At 45.0% G+C, this 23,054-nt stretch overlaps 1 protein-coding gene across 1 annotated transcript in view; it reads left to right on the top strand.

The window, feature by feature from the left end:
• LOC308677581 (BAR/IMD domain-containing adapter protein 2-like) overlaps positions 1-22,685 on the top strand; it is a gene marked incomplete at its 5' end in the record, with an annotated part of 29,594 nt that extends 6,909 nt beyond the window's left edge. Inside the window, 11 exons of the mRNA XM_081344120.1 lie at positions 3,466-3,527; positions 3,782-3,853; positions 4,684-4,821; positions 10,697-10,849; positions 15,541-15,732; positions 16,009-16,231; positions 16,413-16,614; positions 18,515-18,586; positions 19,614-19,782; positions 20,146-20,186; positions 22,136-22,685. Of these exons, the coding sequence (XP_081200246.1) occupies positions 3,466-3,527; positions 3,782-3,853; positions 4,684-4,821; positions 10,697-10,849; positions 15,541-15,732; positions 16,009-16,231; positions 16,413-16,614; positions 18,515-18,586; positions 19,614-19,782; positions 20,146-20,186; positions 22,136-22,208 (1,397 nt within the window). The 3' untranslated portion in view covers positions 22,209-22,685. The remainder of the gene's footprint in view (positions 1-3,465; positions 3,528-3,781; positions 3,854-4,683; positions 4,822-10,696; positions 10,850-15,540; positions 15,733-16,008; positions 16,232-16,412; positions 16,615-18,514; positions 18,587-19,613; positions 19,783-20,145; positions 20,187-22,135) is intronic.
• Positions 22,686-23,054: the final 369 nt, after the last annotated feature.

Here is a 23,054-nt window from a genome sequence, read left to right as displayed (position 1 = left end):
GAAACCACCCCCAGAGAGAAGTAATTCCATGCATTTAAGGTAAACTGAAATGAAGAACTTAGTTATGTGTTCAGCAGAATCAGCTGGGAAATTTTTCTTCTGCTGTACAGGTTTGTAGTGAGGAAGGGTTGTCAGACATGCCGTTTGCAGCTGAGAGAAAAATAGGGATTTTTCCCCCATGTTTAATTATTGTCAGAACCCACCCACCCCCAAATATCAACAAGCATGGTAGAGTCAAAGGACAGGGTTATTGTTGATGCAGTTAATTGTATAACTATCCTTAATCTACTTTAAGTTATTTGGGGGGTTTGGGGATTTTTAGCATTTTATTTTCTATGAATGCCTCTAGCGTTTTGTTGAGGACCACAGGAGTTGTTGGAGTGCAGATTATGTTTATTGCAAACATTTTGCTATAATGCAGATGACTTGGGTTTAATTAAAACATATTTTATAAATAAAGTTAAGTGTAGGCAGATTAGTGGACCTACATCAGTAAATGGCAAGCACAACATTAGGCCTGGTAATCTAGCTGTGGATGATGGGACTTGTAAATATCAAACATATTTGGCAGGGACTAGTTGCAAAAGGCTGTTCTAAATCATTAGTTATTAGTAAGTTATTCCTAAGTACCTGCATTTTTTTATGTGGGGATATGCCTGCCTATGTTCATGACATACAGATAGTCCTCAACTTACAACAGTTCACTAAGTGATGTTTGAAGTTACAACTGTACTGAAAAAAGTGAGTTATGATCATTTTTCATACCTATGACCAGTGTTAGCATCCCTATAGTCACGTGATGAAAATTCAGCTGCTTTGCAACTGACTCTTATTTATGACGGTCGCGTGTGATCACCTTTTGTGACCTTCTGACAAGCAAGGTCAATGGGGGAACCAGATTCACTTAGCAATTGTGTTAATAACTTAACAACTGCAGTAATTGTGGCAAGAAAGGTCATAAAATGGGGCAAAACTCACTTAACAAATATTCCACTTAGCAACAGAAATTTTGGGTTATGTTGTGGTCGTAAGTAGAAGACTACATGTGCAGTTGATCCTTGATTTACAGCCACAGTTGGGACTGGAACATTTGATGTTAAGCGGTATGATTCTTAAGTGAGGTATCATGTGACTGTCATCTGATTTTATGATCTTTTTGTCACAGTTATTAAGCGAGGCAACACATGACAACGATTTGCAACCTTCCCTGCCATTCTCCCCCTTGACTTTGCTTGTTGGCAAGGAAGCTCGCAAATAGTAATCACGTGACTCTAGGATTCTTCAAATATAAATGCGAGATGGTTGCCAAGTGCCCCAATTGCAATCAAGTGATCACAGGAAAGCTGCGATGATCATAGTGTGAAAACTGGTCATAAGTCACTTTTTTTCAGCACCATCATAACTTTGAACAATTATTAAACAAATGGTCGTAAGTTGAGGATTATCTGTATATTACCTCAGTGGTCCCCAGTCTTTCTAGCTTGCCGGCCTGGCCTGCCATGACGGGGGTGAGTGGCACGCACACACAGCTTCATTTGTGCAAGCGTTGTGTGCACACGCCCTCCTCTCACCTGAATGGAGCTTCGTGCGCAAGCAAAGGGTGCCTGCACTCGCGCACGAAGCTCCATTTGCACAAGCGGAGGGCTGTTGTGCTTGTGTGTGAAGCTCCACTTGCATGATTGGAGGGCGCTCACGCACCAAGCATCATTCACGCAATTGGAGCTTTGCACACGAGCGCAAGTGCCTTCTGCTTGCGAGTGAGTTTCACATGCGCAAGCTTGCCCATTTCTCCCATGGTCTTAGTAGTGGGCCGTGGCCTGGGGGTTGGGGACCCCTGTGTTAAATTTAATCTCTATGTACCATAAGTAAAGTACCGTATATACTTGAGTATAAGCCGAATTTTTCAGCCCACTTTTTGGGCTGAAAAATTCCACTTCGGCTTATACTCCAGTCAACAAAAAAACTTACCGAGGACTTGTGCGCGGCCGAGGCTTTGGTGCTTCCGGGATCGCGCGCACCTCTCCCAAGCCACCGCCGTCCGAGACCTGCCGAAGTTTGGGGAGGTTTGGGGAGGTGCGCGCGCACCTCCCCAAACCTCCCCAAACGTCGGCAGGTCTCCGTTCCTCCGCGCCCTGCCTGCCTGCTTCTTTCCGCAGCGGAAAGAAGCAGGCAGGCAGGGCGCGGAGGAACGGAGACCTGCCGACGTTTGGGGAGGTTTGGGCGCCTCCCCAAACCTCCCCAAACGTCGGCAGGTCTCCGTTCCTGCTGCCGACGTTTGGGGAGGTTTGGGCGCCTCCCGAAACCTCCCCAGGTCTCCGTTCCTCCGCGCAGACCTGCCGACGTTTGGGGAGGTTTGGGCGCCTCCCCAAACCTCCCCAGGTCTCCGTTCCTCCGCGCAGACCTGCCGACGTTTGGGGAGGTTTGGGCGCCTCCCCAAACCTCCCCAGGTCTCCGTTCCTCCTGCCGACGTTTGGGGAGGTTTGGGCGCCTCCCCAAACCTCCCCAGGTCTCCGTTCCTCCGCGCAGACCTGCCGACGTTTGGGGAGGTTTGGGGAGGCGCCCAAACCTCCCCAAACGTCGGCAGGTCTGCGCGGAGGAACGGAGACCTGCCGACGTTTGGGGAGGTTTGGGGAGGTGCGCGCGCACCTCCCCAAACCTCCCCAAACTTCGGCAGGTCTCCGGACGGCGGCGGCTTGGGAGAGGTGCGTGCGATCCTGGAAGCACCGAAGCCTCGGCCGCGCGCAAGTCCTCGGTAAGCTCCGGGTGGTCACTTGCTTCGCGTCTCCTGAGGGAAGGGGGGGCGACTGGAGCGGGCGTGTTTCCTCGCCTGCTGGGCGCCGCGATTTGCCCGGGGAACGCGCGGGCCCCGAATGGCAGCGTGGAGCGAGGAAGCGGACAGCCAGGGCTTCCCCGAGAGCCGCGGCCACACAGGGTATTCCTGTGTATTCAGGCTTGCAAAATGGCGGATCGAGCCTCTGCTGGCGGCAGAGGCTTGCAGAGCGCGGATCCAGCCTCCGCCGGCGGCGGAGGCTTGCAGAACGGCGGATCGGCTTATACTCGAGTCAACAACTTTTCCCAGTTTTTGGGGGTGAAATTGGGGGTCTCGGCTTATACTCGAGTCGGCTTATACTCAAGTATATACGGTATATAGATTACGGGTTGCTGACTCAAGGCAAAATGTACACAGCTTTCTCCAAAGTTCTCTGGAGCAGGATTTCTCAGCCGTGGCAACTTTAAGTTGTGTGGACTTCAACTCCCAGAATTCCTCAGCCAGCATTAAAGTTGCTGAGGCTGAGAAACCCTGCTCTTGAGCATGAAAGGCTTGCTAGTTCCAATTGAAAGCTGTTTCTTCAGGGAATGGAATTAACTCCAAAGGAGATTACCCTGGGGCAGGGTACAAAAAGATATTTAAATGTGGAGGGACTTCTTTGGGTGCATTAACCCTTCAATTGTCTTGGCCTTCAGGTGATACCTTGTTCCAAATGGCTGAAGTCCACAGGCAGATGCAAGTACAGTTAGAGGAGACGGTGAGTATCCATATGTGATATTAGCCCAGCACCAGATCTGCCCATATTAGATTAATAGCCTGCTTTTTTCTGGCTTCACATTCTTCTTATGTCCTAGATTAGACCTGCAGGCCCATTTCCCCCAGTACCTTCTGAATGTCTTAACAGCCATTTCTGGAACCCATAAGAGAGGGGGTGGGGGGAGGGAGAAATACAGATCTCCCTTTGTTTGATTGTCATCTGCCCTTTTCTGCTTTCCCATCCCTTGTTCTTAGCTGAAATTTTTCCACTCTGAGATGCTGTCCCAACTGGAACACAAACTGGAGCTGGATATCAAATATCTGATAGTAAGTGAAAAGATTTCTCTGCATCTCCTAACTCTGCAATTTCAAATTTGTCTCTCTTCCTCATTATTCTATATTTTACCCAGTTCATAATGGCTGAATTCACATAGCCTGCTGTCATAAAGCATGTTGACACAATGTGGTAAGCCAAAACTAAACATGGCTTAAAGAGAGCCCAGCTTTAAATTTGGGGTTTCTTAGTGTAGGAGAAGAGCAGACAGAGCTGGGGTGGGGGTGGGAGGGTGGAGTTAAGCATGTCATCAGCTTGCATTCCCATAAAGTACTACCAAGTCCAACCCCTCTTGACTTCCGTTGACCTTTATCTGGCACCAATTTTTTGTTCAACCTGTGTTGACCAGATTCTTGTGGATAGGCTGGATGCGGCCCTCAATGAAATTGAGTTTGACACCCCTGACTTAGGATTTTACTTTCTCATTCTCTATGAACTCTCCTTGTCACAAATGACAATCATGTCACCCAAGGATGTTGTGTATCATAAGTGTGAGGATTGGTCACAAAGCCTTTTTTTCACCGTTGTAACTCTGAACAGTCTCTAGACCAGGCATGTCAAACTGCTGGCCTGCGGGCCGGATGCATCATGATGAAACTGCACCCTCCCCATTGCCAGGAATGGGGAAAAAGTCATGATACGTCACGAGTTTGATATGCCTGCTCTAGACAAAGCAGTCAGAATTATTTGTATGGCCATCTGCTTCTGGTTAAACAGGATTCAAATCTCAACAGTAATTTTGGAAACACCTGTGCTTTGATGGGTAAACCATGGGGTACCCTACAACTTCAAAGCTTGTTCACCCCATTTCCCCGACTTCTAGGCTACTCTGAAGAAATACCAAGCAGAGCATCGTGCCAAAGCTGAATCAATCGAAAAGTGTCAGACTGAGCTGAAGAAACTGCGCAAGAAATGCCAGAACAGTAAAAACCCAATGAAATATGGGGATCGTGAAGTGCAGGTAGGTTTGAAGGAGAAGGGAAGGGAGAATGACATTGCAAGAGGAAATTGCTCCATTCCAAGCATCCCCTAGGCCAGGGGTAGGCAACCTCGGCTCTTTTATGACTCATGGACTTCAACTCCCAGAATTTCTGAGCCATCCATGAGTCATAAAAGAGCCGAGTTTGCCTATCCCTGCCCTAGGCGCTCAAACACTTTTCGCCCAGAGATCTGACAGAGACATGACAGACTGGAAGCTCCGTTTTCATGCAACGGAAGCATGCAATGGAAATGGAAGCTCCGTTTCCAAGCATCCCATTTGCATGTAGACAAAGCTTCCAGTCTCCGTCAGGTCTCTGTCTGGACGAAAAGTGTTCCAGTGGTGGCGGAAAGGAGCTGGTGGGAGGAGCAGGAGACAGGTACCGCAAACTTTTTCGTGCCGAGAATGAAAGTTTCTGGGGTCCGTGATCTTGTGAGAGTTCAGACACCCATTCTCTGCCTGAACTCGTGCCATATTATGGCACCCAGGAGCTTCCATCAACTCTCCCTCAAAGGCAAACAAATCGCAGCAGAGAGGAAACAGATATTTGCAAGGAAAGTGAGTCCAGAAGGGCAGGATGGGAGGGGGAAGCAGTTGTGAGGAACAGGTGCGGGGGAATAGGGTGAATGTTGCAGGGCCTCTGCAGTCGTTCGTAAGGGAGAACGACTGCCATGATGCTGCATTTGTAATTTGGGGACTTGCTCAGGGATGTTTATTGCATAACTTCGAACGGGTGCTAAGTGAACGCTCATAACTCAGGGATTATCTGTACTGTTATTTTAACCACCAAATTGAGAATCAGAAGCTGTGCCCTGTAAATGTCAACACAGGTACTTACGACCAGTTGCTTAGCAACCATTCAAAATTACAGCCTACCTGAAAAAGGAGAATTATGACCCGGATCTGAAGTTCTGGCAGTTGACCCCCCCTCCCCAGTGATGTGGCCGCATTTCTGGGATTCAGCTACGTGGCTGCACTTACAGTCATTTGCAACATTCTGTGGTCACGTGACCGCATCTTATGCAGTGATGGGATTCAAATACGTTGACCAACTGGTTGAACAACCGGTTTTTTGTGTGGACGTCGCTTCTGGAAGTCCGTTCTGGGGCTGGGCCTTGCGAAAAAGGGCTAGGGCAGGGGTAGGCAACCTTGGCTCTTTTATGAGTCATAAAAGAGCCGAGGTTGCCTACCCCTGGCTAGGGCTTCAGCCAGTTCGCCGAAGTCAACAAAAAATTAGCTACTGGTTCTGCTGAATTGGTGCAAACTGACTGAATCCCACCACTGATCTTATGACAATTTTGCTGAAGTGTTAAAAACTTTTGGTTTGGGGGCAAAACTCTGCCATAGCGAACAATGGGTTCGCTTAATGACTGACAACCCCTCCCCCCCAAAGCCGTAAAATTGGTTCAGGCATGTGAACAATCTGCTTTACAACCCTAATAATCATAATGGGTAGGTTCAATTGTGGTGGTAACTTGAGGGCTACCTGTAGAGCATTACATCCAGCTGTGTTTTCCTGTGCCTTGCTACCAAAGATAGTTATGGTTGAACTCATGACTTTATGGTCATGACATGATTCTAGCTGTGAGCAGCATAGCTCTTCCTTACACCATTCCATGCTATGGCAAGAAAAAAGTCGACAGGTTCATCAGCTAAGAGGTTAATTCAATCTCTGGCATCTCCAAAGGCTGGAATGGCTCCTGTTTAAATCAATATAGGCCACCTTTTTCTAACTGATGCTATGTCAGTTCATAAACTGATTTACAGCAGTGCTTCTCAACCTCAGCCACTTTAAGATGTGTGGACTTCAATTCCCAGAACTCCCCAGCTAGTCATGACTAGCTGGAGAGTTCTGGGAATTGAAGTCCACACGTCTTAAAGTGGCCGAGGTTGAGAAACACCAGATTTACAGTCACAAATGGCTACCTTCATAGAATGCAGTGGACCAAATCCAAACCAAACACATTTATGGTTCAGTGGGGTTCATGTGAACCAGGCCAACTGAAAGCACCATTTCTGATTAATAATTGTTAGTGTTACAGACTATAGCTTGGTTTTATTTATTCCACACCATTTTCCTTTGTATTGGTAGGCTCACTTACCTTATGCATCGTGCTCACACCACATATTTCCCTGCACAACACAAGAGCAGCCATTAATATGGATCAGCAGTGAGGACATGCATGACACAGTAGCATAAAAGTACGCCTTCTTCAACCTGTCAATCACCAGATGTGTTGCTTTCAGTACTTATAACCATCAGCCAAAAAGGCCATGCTGCTTAACAACTATAGGATGATTCCAGCACATCTGGAGAGCACCAGATAGGGATATGCTAAGCAATTCTACAAATGGCATGTGCAGAGGACTGTGGTTTACAGTAGCCATTGCAGTACTACCTATATGAGTAGTTTCGGTGTACATGATAACCACTAACTTACAAGAGGAAGTGGGTTGACCCTGAAAATAAATCGGCAGAGAGAGTTCAATAGCCACAGATGCTAAATAAATGCTATTAGATGCTAAAACCCAGACAGCGCATAAGCACATTTCCCCCAAAATATACTCTTATAGGCATGTACAAAGAATATCGGTTTGTCGTATCCTGTATCTAGTTAAGACATCTTAAAAGGATATGCTGCATTTTTAAATTCTGACAAAATTTGAGGCCTGCGTTGTCCTGGCACTAAGCATGCAAACTGATGCAATCTGGACGCAAAAAATGGTATGGGGGGAAATGCTTGAACAACTGGGTTTCTGCAAACTTTCAGAGCGGCCTCTTCCTCTCAGCTGTGCATTAGGAATTGCTGTCTTCTTCGGTGTAAAAATGAAACCTGGCAGCTGTTGCTCCCTCCCCTTCTTATGTGCGTCTGGGTCACTGCCTTCTCCTTGGGTTGCTGTCTGGTCCTGAAATTGGGGTCACTAAGAACGTGAGGTCTTGAAAGGGTTTAATATTCTGTGGCCATTTGGAGCTTAAAGAGATAAGCTCTGCAGAGGGGCTACCTGTGAAAAAGGAAAAAAAAATGACCCTGATGCACAGATTGTTTTACACACCTGCCCACAAATGCACACACAGTTTTGCATACAATGTCCATTGAACAGGCACTTGTTCTCGTGCAAGCCATTTACAAGCTCTGTTCTTGTGCAGAACATTTTCAAGCCCTGTTCTTATGCAGAACACTTATAGGCCCTGTTCTTGTGCTAAAGATTTATAGAGCCCATGTATTTGCTTTGCTGGAGCCCTCCAAGTGTCCGTAGTGTTCCTTTTTGCACCACCATTTTCTCACAGACAGTAACTCCAACCGTTCCGCTCCAAACTTTAAAGGGGATGGATGCAGTCCTAGAAAACACACACACATACACACACACACACACAAAACACCCAACAACCCAAAAAGCAGGCCAGAAATTTGGTCTACTCCACGGTATTGCAAATGCCGTACACCAGGAAGTAGGCCACTCACCAGTGTGGGCTTGTATGTGCCGGGTGTGCCCAGGCTGGCAAGCTGACAGCGTTCATCCTCCATTCACACTGTTTCCTCCTGGCTCCCTGACTCACTCTGGGCCCTGCATCCTCTATTTATCTTCCCTCCCCCCTCCTCCCTTCCCCATCCTGGGAATCCCCACAGCAAGCTTTGGGCTCCTTTTGTCAACCTTGTTGCCACAGTAACCATTACTTCAGGATCAAGGCCTGCTTCAACTGGGGGGGGGGCGAGGAGAGAGTAAGAAAGGGGCACAGGATAACCCTTTATTGCCCGTATCTTCCGAGATTGCCCACTGCCTGCCAGCCTAAGGTGCTGATAATGGAGAATCTAGCACTTAACACAAATCTGAGCCTTTTCTTCCTTTTTATTTATTATTTTTTTTTTTGTGATTGGGATGATACATGCAGGACATGCGGAGGCTCCGCGAAACCTTTTAGGGTGCGTCTTCCGAGAATGCTTTTTTAAATTATTTAATTTTAAGGATGGTACCCATAAAGGAGAATATTTGTAGCTCAGGGTTGAAATGGAGGGTCCTTGGTGCTCTCTGAGCTTGGTTATTTATTTATTTATTTCAGACGTTTCATTACCCAAACTAGATAATGTCATCGGTGCTTCTGATGCTCCAGAGTGAACTGGTGATGTTACCTAATTTGGGTAAAAAAAATGTCTGCAAGAAAACAAGCTTAGAGAGTCAGAGGATCCCACATTTAAGGATGGTGTCAGAAACCAGGGGGTCTTGCAGCCTTCTGGGGGTTTGGACCACAGTTTCCACTCATCATCTGTGCATGAAGCAGCCATAGATTGTGGGGAAATCTAATGCATCTGGAAAACGACAGACTATTTTTCCTAAACGGTGATAGCTGATCTACAATAATAATCTGGAATACTGCATCTAAAAGTTGTAGAAAATCCTACTTAGGGCTCTGAGGAGCTTTTCAGAATCTCTTTGCCAGGGAAGGAGTTGTGCTTTTGTAAATAAAACTTGAAAGTCTGCCACTTTGACCCTGAATGTCGGAGAATGTAAGGACTCTTTTTTTTTGTTAAACCATATGCTGGTGATAATGATATGTGTGAGTCATGCAATGTGCTAAGGATCCAGTATAGGCTTGAACAGAAAAATAGGGAGAAATTATGTCTGGTAAACATAAAAATCTGAATATAAGATAGAATGTTTTGGTTTTGGCCTTTAGGACAAATTGCAGGAGTTGACCAATAAAATATTGCAGATAAGGGGGTTGGGGTGTGGGAAAGGCTGTAATAGGAATTCAGAATTGTGTATGAAACAGTAATAATATCATAACAGCAATAATAATAGGTATATTCTACTTATATAAAGCACATTTTAACCTGCTGTCAGGGGGCTTGACATTGATAATAGCAAAAATTCTTATTAAGATTGCTGAGTAAAATACACAAATTATTTAGACATACCAGTGTAAAGATGCCTTTGAGTCAGACTCAGCTCATGGTGGCTTCTTAAAACTATGCAGAAGTTTTTGAGAACAGTTTGAAAAAGTCCCATTTAATTTCCAGCCAAAGTTGAGCTTCCCTTTGCTGAAACAAGTTATTTAGAGCTCCACACCTATATATCTGCACATTAGTAGGGCTTACCTCTTAGTAAAAGTGTAGAGAAAGAGGCTGATACCACCCAAACCATTTAATTCTGCTGCAGATATTGTGAATTTAAACCCAATGCACCGGAAGAGCAGCACAAAAGGCAAGATTGGTCCAGTATATGTTTGTATCATTTTGTCTCTGACAGGTAGGCATTATTGAGCCTGATGCCTCCAAAAATGTGGGGCATGCTGGCTGGGATTCTGGGAGTTGTAGTCTCCACACAGGTGGAAGGTTCCTGATTGAAGAAGATTGATGTTTGGGGTACCCAGATTCTATACAATGGGGGTATCTTCAGGGTGTGGTCAAGAAAGTTGTGATATTGGACCAACATTGTTAATCTAAGGTCCAATCTTCTTAAAAACAGGGGGAGTTTTGATTGCACCATTGTGGACAACATCTAGACCAGTGTTTCCCAACCATAACCATTTTAAGAATACCAGCGCTGTTCTTCTGTCATTGCTGGCTGGGGTATTCTGGGAGTTGAAGTCCACACATCTTAAAATGGCTATGGTTGAGAAACACTGATCTAGACTTGCATGACCAACCCTGAGGACACTACCTGCCATGAAGCATTGCTCTTGATTAAACAAGATGGCCATTGTCTTGTCTCTGAATCATTTGGGAGGTGTTTGCTCTCTCTCTCTCTCTCTCTCTCTCTCTCTCTCTCTCTCTCTCTCTCTCTCTCTCTCTCTCTCTCTCTCTCTCTCTCTCTCTCTCTCTCTCTCTCTCTCTCTCTCTCTCTCTCTCTCCCTTAGTATGTGGAAATCATGAGCACCAAGCAGAGCGAGCTGGATCGGTTTGTGGCGGAAGGCTACAAAGCAGCTCTGACGGAGGAACGGCGCCGGTACTCGTTCCTGGTGGACCGCCAGTGTGCTGTTTCCAAGCACTTCAGCAATTATCACAGCAAGGTGAGCTGCCTCTCTTTTCCCTCTTCCCCTCCCTCCTCCCAACATATGCTTTGGGCTCAAATTCACCCTAGACCAGGAGTCTCCGTGGACTGGTAATGGGCCATGGCATGCCAGCAAAGCCCCATCTATGGGATGCAGGCAGCACACAAAACCACACACTCTCCAGTCCATGGAAAAAACCTTTCTCCACAGAACCGGTCCCTGGTGCCCAAAAGGTTGGGGACCTCTGCCCTAGACATCCTCCAGCAAAACTTGGAAACAAGGACTCCTGTGTGTGTTGTGGTTCCATATTTGCAAGAGAGGTATCAGAAAAACTTTAGTTGTCACCACTATCCGGCCTTTTATGATAATATCCCCGTGGATACCTCTTCTTGCAATGTGGAAGTATAAAATTCCCCATTGCTCTTCAACCAGTGCTCTTCAACTTACAACCATTCATTTAGTGACTGTTCAAAAATTATAGCAGGACTGAAAAAAATGACTTATGACTGGTTCTCACCCTGACGATCATTGCAGCTTCTCTATGGTTACAGTGATAAAATTGCATCCGGCATATATTCTTAATGGCTGCAGCATCCCAGGGTCATGTGATCACCATTTGCAACCTTTCCAGCCAGCTTCTGGCAAGTGAAGTTAATAGGAGGAGCTGGATTCACTTAATGACTGCCTGATTCACTTAACAACTGCAGTGATTCACTTAACAACCATGACAAAATAGGTTCTAAAGTGGTTTATAACTCACTTAATAACTGCCTTGTTTAACAACAGAATTTTTTTGTTGCAATTGCGGTCATAGGTCAAGGACTATTTGTGGAATCAAATAAGAGGGAAGGCAACATGAGAATCCCAAGATGTGTTCTTGATTCCCAGAGGGAAAACCAAAAATACATATTGCTGCTTGAACTTCTAGAGGGAACAGTGGGAAATAAATACAGACTTTCTCTAAAGTAAAGAAGAAATTAGATGTGTCAAGGACATTTATTCATTCAATGTGAATGGCACAGATACTTTCTGCTAGGGGTGGTGATAATTACTGAGACTGCATCAAGTTTAATTTTTCCTGCTTTCTGAAATGCTGAAGAAAAATCCTCCCTTGTAGCTCCTGTTGCATGGAATGAGATTGTCTATTAGCACAAATGAAGGATCCCTTCCCAAAACTTATTCTAGCTTCAGTGGAGAGTTTTCCTCAGGAGCCCAGCAAACCTGTTTAACTAATACATTAAAATTCCCTTCCCATAGTTGTCTCAGTTACACACACAAGCATATCTTTCAGCTGAGTGTTAAATGAAGGGATACATTAACTCCTTGCTCTAAGTTTCCAGGCCATATGACTGTGCAGCTAAACTTCCTGTCAACACTTGGAATCAAAGGCAAGCAGAACCCAAGACAACATCTTCATTCCTCAAACTAGGAAGCAATTGTTCATTAACAGAGCTCAATGGATTTTCTGCTGTTGGCAAGTTTTAGAGAGAAAGGCTGGGCTTTTCAACCAGTGGTACGGGTACCACCTGTGGTACATTGGCCCCTGGCAGGTGGTACACGACCATCCTAGAAAAGTGGTAGCAGGGAAGGGGAATGAGCTGAACCGGTGGCAGCACCACACAAGCCTGAGCGGGAGATGGCTGGAGCTGCAGGGCTGTCAGGGCTCAGCGGAAGCCCCAGGATCAGCACCAGGCTCCAGCTGGAGCTCAGTGCTGATCCTGGCGCTTCTGCTAAGCCCAGAAGAAGCGCCGATCAGCTGGAATGTTGCAGCATCTCCAGGGTCTTGTGATTTACATTCAGATGCTTGGCAACTGATTCATATTTATGACGGTCACAGCGTCCCAGGGTCATGTGAAGTGACCAAAACGTGCTGCAACCACCCAGCAGATGGGGGGGAATAAAAACCAAACACACCCCCACCCCACCCCCAATCCTCAACAGAAATGCTCACAACAATGAAAACCTCAGACAGGAGGAAGAGCGCCGCCAGGCAGGCAGGCAGGCGTCTTGGTCGGCTGTGGCTTGGGGGGCACTTTTTTCAGTGCCATTGTAACTTCGAACAGTCACTAAGCAAACTGTTGTAAGTCAAGGACTACCTCTACTTCATCACTTTTTTCCTTTTTTTTTTTTTTTGGTCATCACGTTTTTGACACCTTGCGAGGTGAATGGTAGTACTCAGATGTTGCCATATCCTAAAAGTGGTACAATGGATGAAAAGGAAAAGCCCTGGTGTAGATAAAGGAGAATGTAGCTCAGGGTTGAAATGGGGGGTCCTTGGTGCTCTCTGAGCTTGGTTGTTTTCTTGCAGACATTTCATTACCCAAACTAGGTAACATCAGTGGTAGTAGGGAGTGGGGTTTGTTCTCTTTTTATATATCAGTGGCTTTGTAGGTATTAGTGGAAGTGGTCTTGGTGGGTTTTTGGTTGGGTTGTTTACTGTTGGCTTATATGGCAGTTCTTTGATTGGGTTATTGTTCACTTCTTGATTGTTGTCTGCAAGAAAACAATCAAGCTTAGAGAGCACCAGAAACCCCTCAGAAAGGGTATAACTTGACTTCCAGTTTGACATCATGGCATAACGAGCGCAGAAAGATGGGGCTCCGTCTTCCGCGTTCAATTTCACCCTGCTGGGGACCCTATAAAGTAGGAGTGTCAAACTGCCAGCCCATGGGCCGGACACGTCACTGGGAAACCACGCCCACCCCATTGCCGGCAATTGCGAAAAAGCTCCGATACGTTGCACGATGTCACGTGACATCACGAGTTTGACATGTCTGCTATAAAGGGTAGAAAGTCACCCCGAAGAGGCGACGGAGAAGGAGGGGACCCTCGTTGATTGCGGGAGGGCAGCAGTCTTTCTGTTTGATCAAGAAAGCCAATTGGCGGGGAAAGATTGGCTACATTCGTGTGGCCAGTCAGAAGCTTCTGACAACCAAAGAAAAGAAGCATTAACCAGCAACTTTTGAGCAACATGGATGGAACTGGGTGAGATCCTATCCTATCTTTATGACTTTAAGACTTTTTCCTGGCAAAAAATTGCCCCAAAAGCAGCTAATTAATTGCTTGGGGGGAAATAGAGAAAATTACAAGATTAATTTGAAAGCAACACACATATATAACTTTGAAATTTGATTGATGAACAATTTTTAATTGCTCTTCACCCCTCTGGACAGAAAGGATGTCTTTTACATTGGACAGAAAAAATTTGAAAAATTCGAATTTTTCTTATATTTCCTGAGGGGACAGTTAAGGATGGACTGATAGGCCAGCAGGATAATTGGGAGTTCAAATGACAACTGACTGAAACTTTTTAAATCCCTAAATAGATTGGACTATAAAGATTACAAACAAAAATAAAATGGATGTTCCATATTTAGCTTCAAATGGTAAAAACCATCCCTAACATCTGTCCCCAAAGTCCCCAGCTTAATATACCAACAAGAAAATGTTGATGAATTTCAGAAAGAAATTCTTTCTATGTTAAAATCAATACAAGAGACAATTACCTTAGCTCATGATGAGACTAAAAATAATACACAGGAGATAAAAGAACAGTTCTTTAATCTAAATCTGCAAACTCAGAAAATGACTACAAAGAAGGAACTAGCAACCCAGAAAATAGAAGGAAAATCAGAGGAAACAGATCCAAAGATGGAGGACCTAAAGAAAGAATCTAACAGACAGACTCAGACAAATGAAGAATTAGAAGATGTAGTGATAATATCAGAAATGGAAAAGATATCTTACCTGTCAAGATCTCAGAACACACTTGAGGATAAGAAAGAAGAGCTGATTGGAAGATAGAGCTGTTAGGACAATTGTGGGAAATTGGAGAAGGAGGGAGGCTGTTTAATGAATATCAATGGGCCGAGCGTCCTTCCAAAAATACTTTAATCAAATTGTCTTTCTTATTCTAAACAATATACACAAAAATAGAGGAAGAATTACTTGATGATTCAAATGCAATTACTTGGAAAGTTAGTTGGCAAAGGAAGAAAGCTAGAGTAAGACTGAAGAAAAAATAGAGGTTTTCACCCATTAGATGGGATATTATACTATTAATCAGATGTTTGAACTGGGATGAGAAGAGATAATTGTTAGAAATAGAAGTATTATAACTAGAAAGATAGGATTTATAACTAGAATATTTTTTGGTATGAGAAGGGAAATATGAAAATGCTAAGAGGGTTTGAATAAGGGAAGCTTTTAGTTACCCAAATATAACTTATTATGAGAAATTATAAGCGAAAGAGATATTTTGAACACTGATGGGAAATTAATTTCTTTTTAAAAAGCAAGAAAAACAGGATATTAATTGAACAAATGGATATTAAGTGCAAATGCAATTAAGATATATTTTGGTTAGAAAAGATATTTTAAACCAACATTATTATTATTATTAGGAAAATGTAACAAAGATGTTGATACTCAATTGTATATGTATTAACAACAATAAGAATTGTTTTTGCCTAATGTGGAAAAATGTGTAGTACTGGAAGAAGAGAGGAAGCATTGGATGGTGTAATATTGGGCCTAGATTGAAAAAGTTAATATGTACCACTGAATTACTAATGGACCCAGGACAACATGTTGTTTATTAAGTTCTTATGATTGTAAAAGTAGAAAATTAATAAAATATTTATATATAAAAGGGAATAACTTGGCTAGCTGGAAAGATGATCAGACCACCATCATCTCATTTGTAACAGGTGCGGGAGCTGTTGGCAGCCAGACTGCCCATCTGGCAAACGTCGTGCACCCAACCTACTCGTTTACCTGAACGGGCATTGGCTTTGGTCAAGCTCACAGCCAACAACACCACAGCTGGCATTTCGGCTCCAGCCATGGATCCCCTCGTGTCCAAGACCCTGGAAGAGCCTTTAGAATTGGGACAAAATCACGTGAGTGTTTGTGGGTCAGGGCTGATAAACAAGATATTAGCTTTTCCATTTGCTTTTAGTGTTTGGGTTCGAGTTTCTAAAAACCATTGAGGTCTCCAAATGGCAGCTTCTGATATGGCCTAGAGCAGGAATGAGGAGGGACTTCCTGGCCTTTAGGTCATGGAAGACGTATTTCTTCTACAGGGGAAAAACAAAGGAAGAAGGAATGCTTTTGAAAACCTGTATGAGATGTCATCAGTGCCCTGCGTTTATTCATTCCTAACTTATCTCCTATAGCGGACTTCAATCCAGGAAGGAACATTGCTGCTAAATGGTGATTTGCACCGAGGGCGGGGATCCCGTGACTTCAATCACCTGCCAGTCAGTGAGTCCCTCACCACCACCACCTCAGGTCTGACCCCCACCCAGCCCACTTCACAAATCAAGATTGCTGACAGCTACTCTTGCACTCTGCCAATGCCACGCAAGATGTCGATGGAAACTCGCCTGGCAACTGTAGGTGGGTATTCTGCATTGATTCTGATTTGCATCCCGTTCTGACTCCATCTTCAAGTTGTGAAGGTTGAGAAACATTGCTTGAAAGTTTACTTCGCTTAAGCAGAAAACAGCAGGGGAGAAACATACCCAACCTCTCAGGAATGCCATTAATTTCCGCCTATTCTCCCCACCCTTTCTCGCAGTCGAGAACAAGACCCTGCCCCGCATTAATCCTCTTTCAATCCTGCCTCCACGTTCCGAGCGTCCGAGAGTCCAGGCAATCTTCTCACATTCGGCCGGAGAGAACAGCACCCTTCTCAACTTCCAAGAAGGAGACGTCATCCTTTTATTGGTGACTGAGGCGAGGGATGGCTGGCATTATGGGGAAAACGAGGCAACCAGGATGTGAGTGTAAACCTCTCTACCCCTTTGGCCCTAGAAAAGCTAGATTACTGCAGCTAGTCCTCAGTTTACAACCAGTCACTTAGCAACTGACTGAAATTATGACAGACTCAAAAAAAAAAAAGTGGCGGGCACTTACGACCCAGATCTGAAATTCCAAGGGTCAGGTGGTCACGTGACTGCATTTTGGGTGCTCAGCAGCACAGCTTCATTTATGACCATTTGCACTGTCCCGCGGTCACTTGATCGCATTTTACAATACAGTAGTTTTGCTTAAATCTGCTAGTTACTTCCAGTTTTTGGCACTTAACGACCAGGGCGGTTTGCTTAAACAACCACTGCCAAAAAGTCATACAGTTGTTTTTTGCAACTGTTATGACTTATGACCTTCATGGTCAGGCGCCATTACGATTGTAACTTGAGGACTATTTGTATTCTCTTTCCCATTCGTAGGATGGATCCCTCCAGTCAGTGTGTCTCTACTTACAGGGATGCGGTGGGCAACTCAATTATGTGGGTCACGGCATTTAGATAAAAGGGTTCCAATATTAAGGGAGAGGGTCCCATCAGATTGGAGAAGAGGCACAGCTCTCCAGCTAAGGGATTCCAGATAGCTGCCGGGGATAAGAAAGAGCACCAATCACAGTGGGCAGTCCTGGCTAAAACAAATGAAAAGGTCAACGTGATTGTTATTTACTTATTTAGAGAATTTATATGGCCGCCAATTTTCTTTCAGTGACTCTAGGCGGCTTACCAAAAATGAAAATCCAATCTAAAAAGAGTAAAAACAATACCTCCCTCCCACCCCACCCCCGGTGACAACAAGCAATCAAACATGCCACTGGATGGGCTCCATCCCACTCTGGGTTCTCCAGGCCCACTGGCAAAACCAGGTCTTCAGGGTCTTGTGAAAGAGTCTCAAAGTGGGGGCCAGTCTAATTTCCATGGAGATGAGTTTCCAAAGGGAAGGGGCCACCACAGAGAAGGCCCTTCTTCTGGATCCAGCCTGAGGAGGGGTCCTGCAACATCCCTTCTCTCCCCGCTCTGGTGGGTCACGTGGATGTGATTGCAAACTTGACTGAGTTCGCACATTACTCTTAAAGCCAGAATGTGCTTTGGTTTTGGCTGAGCAAGCTGTGGCAACCAGCCTACCGTAGTTTCTAAATCAAGATTGTGACTTGATATTAACCTATCCCTACATCCAATCATCCCAAACCCATTTATTTATGATAACTTCCTCTGAGATAGTTTGGGCTGAAAAATTAGCAACTGGTCCCGAAGTTCTTTGTGAAATCTGTGGTGGAGGAGGAATTTGAATCTAGTTCTCTTTGCTCTTAGTCCAAGATTCAAACCACTATCCTTGATTCTCCTCTGTAAAAATTCAGGCAGAGTGGGAGTGAGAGTTCTGGGTTTACAAAGACTGCCTAAATTCTAGCTTTCCACCTTTCATTACTTTATTCCATCTTTTTTTTTAACTTTAACACTGGGTCCAATTTGACGCTTCCCCTCCTTCAGATGAAGGGAGAACACAAAAAAGTGGTTTTGTGCTATTCTTTCTGTCTTAAATATAGAGCCTTGGTGGAGCAGTGGGCTAGTGCCTCCTTAAGTAACACCAGCTGCCTGCAATTAGTGCAGGTTCGAGTCCCACCAGGCTCAAGGTTGACTCAGCCTTCCATCCTTCCGAGGTAGGTAAAATGAGGACCCAGATTGTTGGGGGCAATAAACTGACTTTGTAATAATGCCGCTTGGGTGTGTGTGTGAAAGCCCTAATAAGCAGGCATATACATAGAATGAAGGCTACTGCTAAGCTTGTAAGCCGCCCTGAGTCTTCGGAGAAGGGCGGGATATAAATGGAATTAAAATAAATAAAATAAAAATAAATATCTGTTTTTCACATTTTCAGGAAAGGTTGGTTTCCATTTTCCTACACCCGACCCTTTCCCTCAGCTGAAGGAGCTAACAAACTACTCAGCAGGTAAGTCCTGGCACCTCAGTCTTGCAATTTGTTGTCCTCGACTTACGACTGATTACTTATCAATTGGTCAAAGTTCCAACAGGACTACCTGGGGTTACTTACCGGTATCTTGTACCACACTGGGTACAGCCATTTGCAGTGTCTCACAGTCACATCAGTGCTTTTTGCTTCCTGTTTTTGACAAAGCCTCACCCATGGTGAACCATGGGTTCGCTTAATGACCACGGATTTGCTTGACAACCACAGTAATTCGCTAAGCAACTGCCACAGAAAAGGTCATAAAACCAGGTCAGCCACATGATCGACCTTTTTTAGGACTGTGATGAGTTAACAACTGTGATGGGGAGGCTGCATAATGGTCATAACTCAAGGACTGCAGAGGCAATATATATCACATGGGCATAGGATACCTCCATCCTTTGCTATCGCAGTCCACATGGCCCTCCCACTGGCTGCAGGTTCAATCAGTGCCTGCTGTATGGGTTGATCCAGAAGATGGAAAAGCTCCTTTTCCTTTCCATGTTAACAGAATAACAGAGTTGGAAGAGACCCTGGAGGTCATCTAGTCCAACCCCCTGCTCAGGCAGGAACCCCTAAACCATTTCAGACAAATGGTTCTCCAGTCTCTTCTTAAAAACTTCCAGTGTTGGAGCATTCACAACTTCTGGAGGCAGGTTGTTCTACTGGTTAATTGCTCTAACTGTCAGGAAATTTCTCCTTAGTTCCAGGTTGTTTCTCTCCTTGATTAGTTTCTATCCGTTGCTTCTTGTCCTGCCTTTGGGTGCTTTGGAGAATAGGCTGACCCCCCCCCCTCTTCTTTGTGGCAGCCCCCCCCTTAAATTAAAAGAGGCGCATGCCTTGCCATTCAGTTTCCCCTGACAAAAAGAGTTGGATTAATGGAATATATCTGGAAGGTTTGGAGCTAGTCTTTAGACTCCCTCAGGAAGCAGTGTGTTGTCTCAAACAGGCAGGCATTGGGGGAGAAACCCTTAGCAGAAATCCTCACCTGTCCTTTGTCTCTCATTAGTGGCTTCCTTCTTAGCAAGTTGAACAGTAGCAGCACCGGAAATTTGGATCGAGCTGGATCTCCAACTGCTGGACCTGATGGGGAAGATGATTTACAGTTTGGCCCTTCAGCCCGTATCAGTGCGCCTCGACAACGACCTTACAGCATGCTAAATCCTGACCTGTCACAAGTGAGTTTCAAGGAAGGAAGGGAGGGAGGGAGGGAGGAAGGAAGGAAGGAAGGAAGGAAGGAAGGAAGGAAGGAAGGAAGGAAGGAAGGGAGGGAGGGAGGGAGGGAGGGAGGGAGGGAGGGAAGGGAAGGGAAGGGAAGGGAAGGGAAGGGAAGGAAGATGAGAGTGGAAGGAAAGGAAGGGAAAAAGGAAGAAATGGAGAAATATGAGAAAAGGAAGGAGGGAGGGAAGAAAGAAAGGAAGGATCCGTATTTGTCCATTGCCATCTGTAGGTAGTGTCCACTGTACAAGAACCTAGATTTTGTGCATGAACAGAGAGGATCCCTGTTGAAAATGAATGCGCATTTCTTTTCCTTTTTCCAGTTGGCAAATGAGTTTGGAAGTCCATCTGCCTCTCCTTCAAGGTAAGAAACCGCCTGTTATCTCTCACTTCCATACTTGTGGAATCTCTTGTGGGCCCTGGTCTGGCATTATCTTGTGGATCTGTGCTTTAGAACACAGAATTCACCTTTACGTGATTGGGTCCTAGTTCCGTAATTCTGGTTTTATGACTCACCACTGAAAGTGCAAAAATATATTTCGTAGGCGAAAAATTGAACGTGAAAGTAATACGCCAGCACTACAGATCTAAGGCCAGCTTAAAACCCTTTGTCCTGAATGTGCCGATTTTATACTGTAGCTGTAGGTTGGTTTTTAGTAGTTTTTATTACAAGCAGTTAAGTAACACAAGCATTTGAGAGGCTTTATAACGAGAGAAAATTATGCTTGTGCAAAAGTACCCAAAATACATAACCCACTTTCTGTTACAAAAAAAGTAGTCCTTGTCATATGACCACAAGTGGGACCTGAATTTCTAACGTTAAGCAAGGCAGTTGTTGAGTTGCTCCCAGCTTTACAACCTCTTTTGCCACGGTTGTTAAGCAAATCACTACAACGATTACATGAATCAAGCGATCATTCACGTGAGGGTCGTTCAGGCGGTCATTAAGCGAGTTTGACTTCCCCCGTTGATTTTGCTTGTTGGAAGCTGGCCAGGAAGATCACAAATGGCAGTCACACAGTCTTAGAATGCTGTTCCATCGTAAATGCATATCGGTTGCCAAGTGCCCAAATTCAGACCATGTGATTGTAGAGATACAGCAGTGGTCATAAGTGCAAGTACTGGCTTCAGTGCTTTTGTAACTTTGAACAGTTGTTAAACAAACTGAACAAATAAACAAATAGAAATAGCACTTATATACTGCTTCACAGTGCTTTGCAGCACTCTGAGCAGTATATTTACAGAGTATATTGCCCTCCCCCCCCAATCTGGGTCCTCATTTTACTGACCAGAGAAGGATGGAAGGCTGAGTCAAATTTGAGCTGGTCAGGATTGAACTGCTAGCAGTTGGCAGTCAGAAGAATTAGCCTGCAATACTGCATTTTAACCACTGTGCTACCACGCAGTGGTTAGTCTATAAAGCAAAGGATTTTTCAGGAAAGTGGGGTCAGCCAGGGAACTGCTTGCTGACAGAGTTTCTCCTGGAATCATTTTTCTTCACTATTCCAGTGGTGGGGAATGATGGCCCTTTTATGACTTGTGGACTTCAGCTCCCAGAATTCCTGAGCCAGCTATGCTGGATCAGGAATTCTGGGAGTTGAAGTCTATAAGTCATAAAGGAGGCATTATTCCCCGCCTCTGGAACTTTAGACATTAGCCAGTGGCCTTATGATTCCTCAAGGCCAGTGGTTCTCAACTTTTTCTTCACACGGACCCCCTTTAGATACCTTTTGTGGCCACGGACCCCCAAGATTTAACTCAGGAGTTAAATCATAACATTTCTTCAAGCTTCCATGGACCCCCGGTGACAACATTGCAGCCCCCCAGGGGTCTGTGGGCCACAAGTTGAGAACCACTGATCTAGGCCAGTTTTACTGGTCTTTTGGCCATCAAGCTGTTTAGTGCTTTATGTTTGAAACCTTTATTTATTTATTTATTTTAAAAAAACTATGCTGTGCAACAATTCTAACGCTGGTGAATTGAAGAGAAAGCCAAATAAACAAAATGTGGGGAGCTTTACAGAAATCCCTTCGTCTGATAGGATACAGGCTATTCTGCCCCATTCTGGCCTTTTGTTAATGATTTTGTTGCATTAGTCTGTGTCTGCGGCAGCCTCTCCAAGACACATTGTCAGCTCCCAACACCTGCTGATTAGGAATGATGGGGGGTGGGGGTGGAATTTAATCAATCTGGAAGCCACTAGGTTGGGGAAGGTTGACCTTAAGGCTAGCAGTATTATCTTTTCAGCTTCAGAAAGCTCTCTGAAACCTGGGCCTACCCATCTCACTCTGCCTCTCTCCTCTCCCCTTGCAGGATCAATCCCTTTGCTCACGTTAAGCTGAAACGTACGGTGACCAATGACCGCTCAGCCCCACTCATCCAGTGAAACGTGCAATGTTAAGTGGAGAAGAGCCCGCTGCCCTGCATTTCTTCCTTCTTTCCCTCATCACGTGGCCTTTCCCACCTAATACGCTGCTTCTGGCTCGTAGTAAGGTTTCGCATGCCAGGCTGGCCCAGGCGTGCCATTCTCCCTAATGGCATAGGAAAGGTCCACGGTCTCGACGCACAGCAAAAAAAAAAAAAAGGCTTCAGGGTTTTGTTGGTATTAGCAGTTCCAGGATGGGAAGGCAAGCTAGCGGCAGGAGGAAAGTAACAGCCGGAGAGGAGACAAGGTTTGGGTGCAAGTGACGGAGGCAGATGTGTAACAGTTGGATAAACAGGCAGGAGAAGGTTGAAGGATGTGGGACAGGTGGAAAGAGGTTAGATGAAAGGAAAAGGAGAGAGAGAGAAGAGAGCTGTGGATGGCATGTTACAGAACATTCGGATGAGGAGAAATTCAGCGAATGTGGGCCTCTGAATGTGATTCGTGTTTCTTACAACTCAAAAGTTTCCACTGATCAGACTCTTGTTTTTGTTCTGTTACCCACTTTGACTAAAGTGCCACTGATTTGGTGGTAATGTGCTCAGGAAGAAGGTAAGGGTAGTCCTCGACTTACAGTGATAATTGAGCCCAACATTTTGGTTGCTAAGTGACCCATTGCTTAAGTGAATTTTGCCTTTTCACGCCATACTTCCGAAGTGAATCGCTGCAGTTCTTAAGTTAGTAACCCGGTTGTTAAATGAGTCTGGTTTTCCCATTGACTTTGCTTGACTAAGGGGATGTTACAATGGTCGTAGGTGTGAAAAATGGCCCTAAGTCATTGTTTTCAGTACCACTGTAACTTCGAATGGT

This window comes from Vipera berus (assembly GCF_964194415.1).
Source record: "Vipera berus genome assembly, chromosome: Z".
In the NCBI taxonomy this organism is placed as follows: domain Eukaryota; kingdom Metazoa; phylum Chordata; class Lepidosauria; order Squamata; family Viperidae; genus Vipera; species Vipera berus.
The sequence above is the reverse complement of the archived record's forward strand: the minus strand, read 5'-3'. Positions and strand labels throughout refer to the sequence as shown.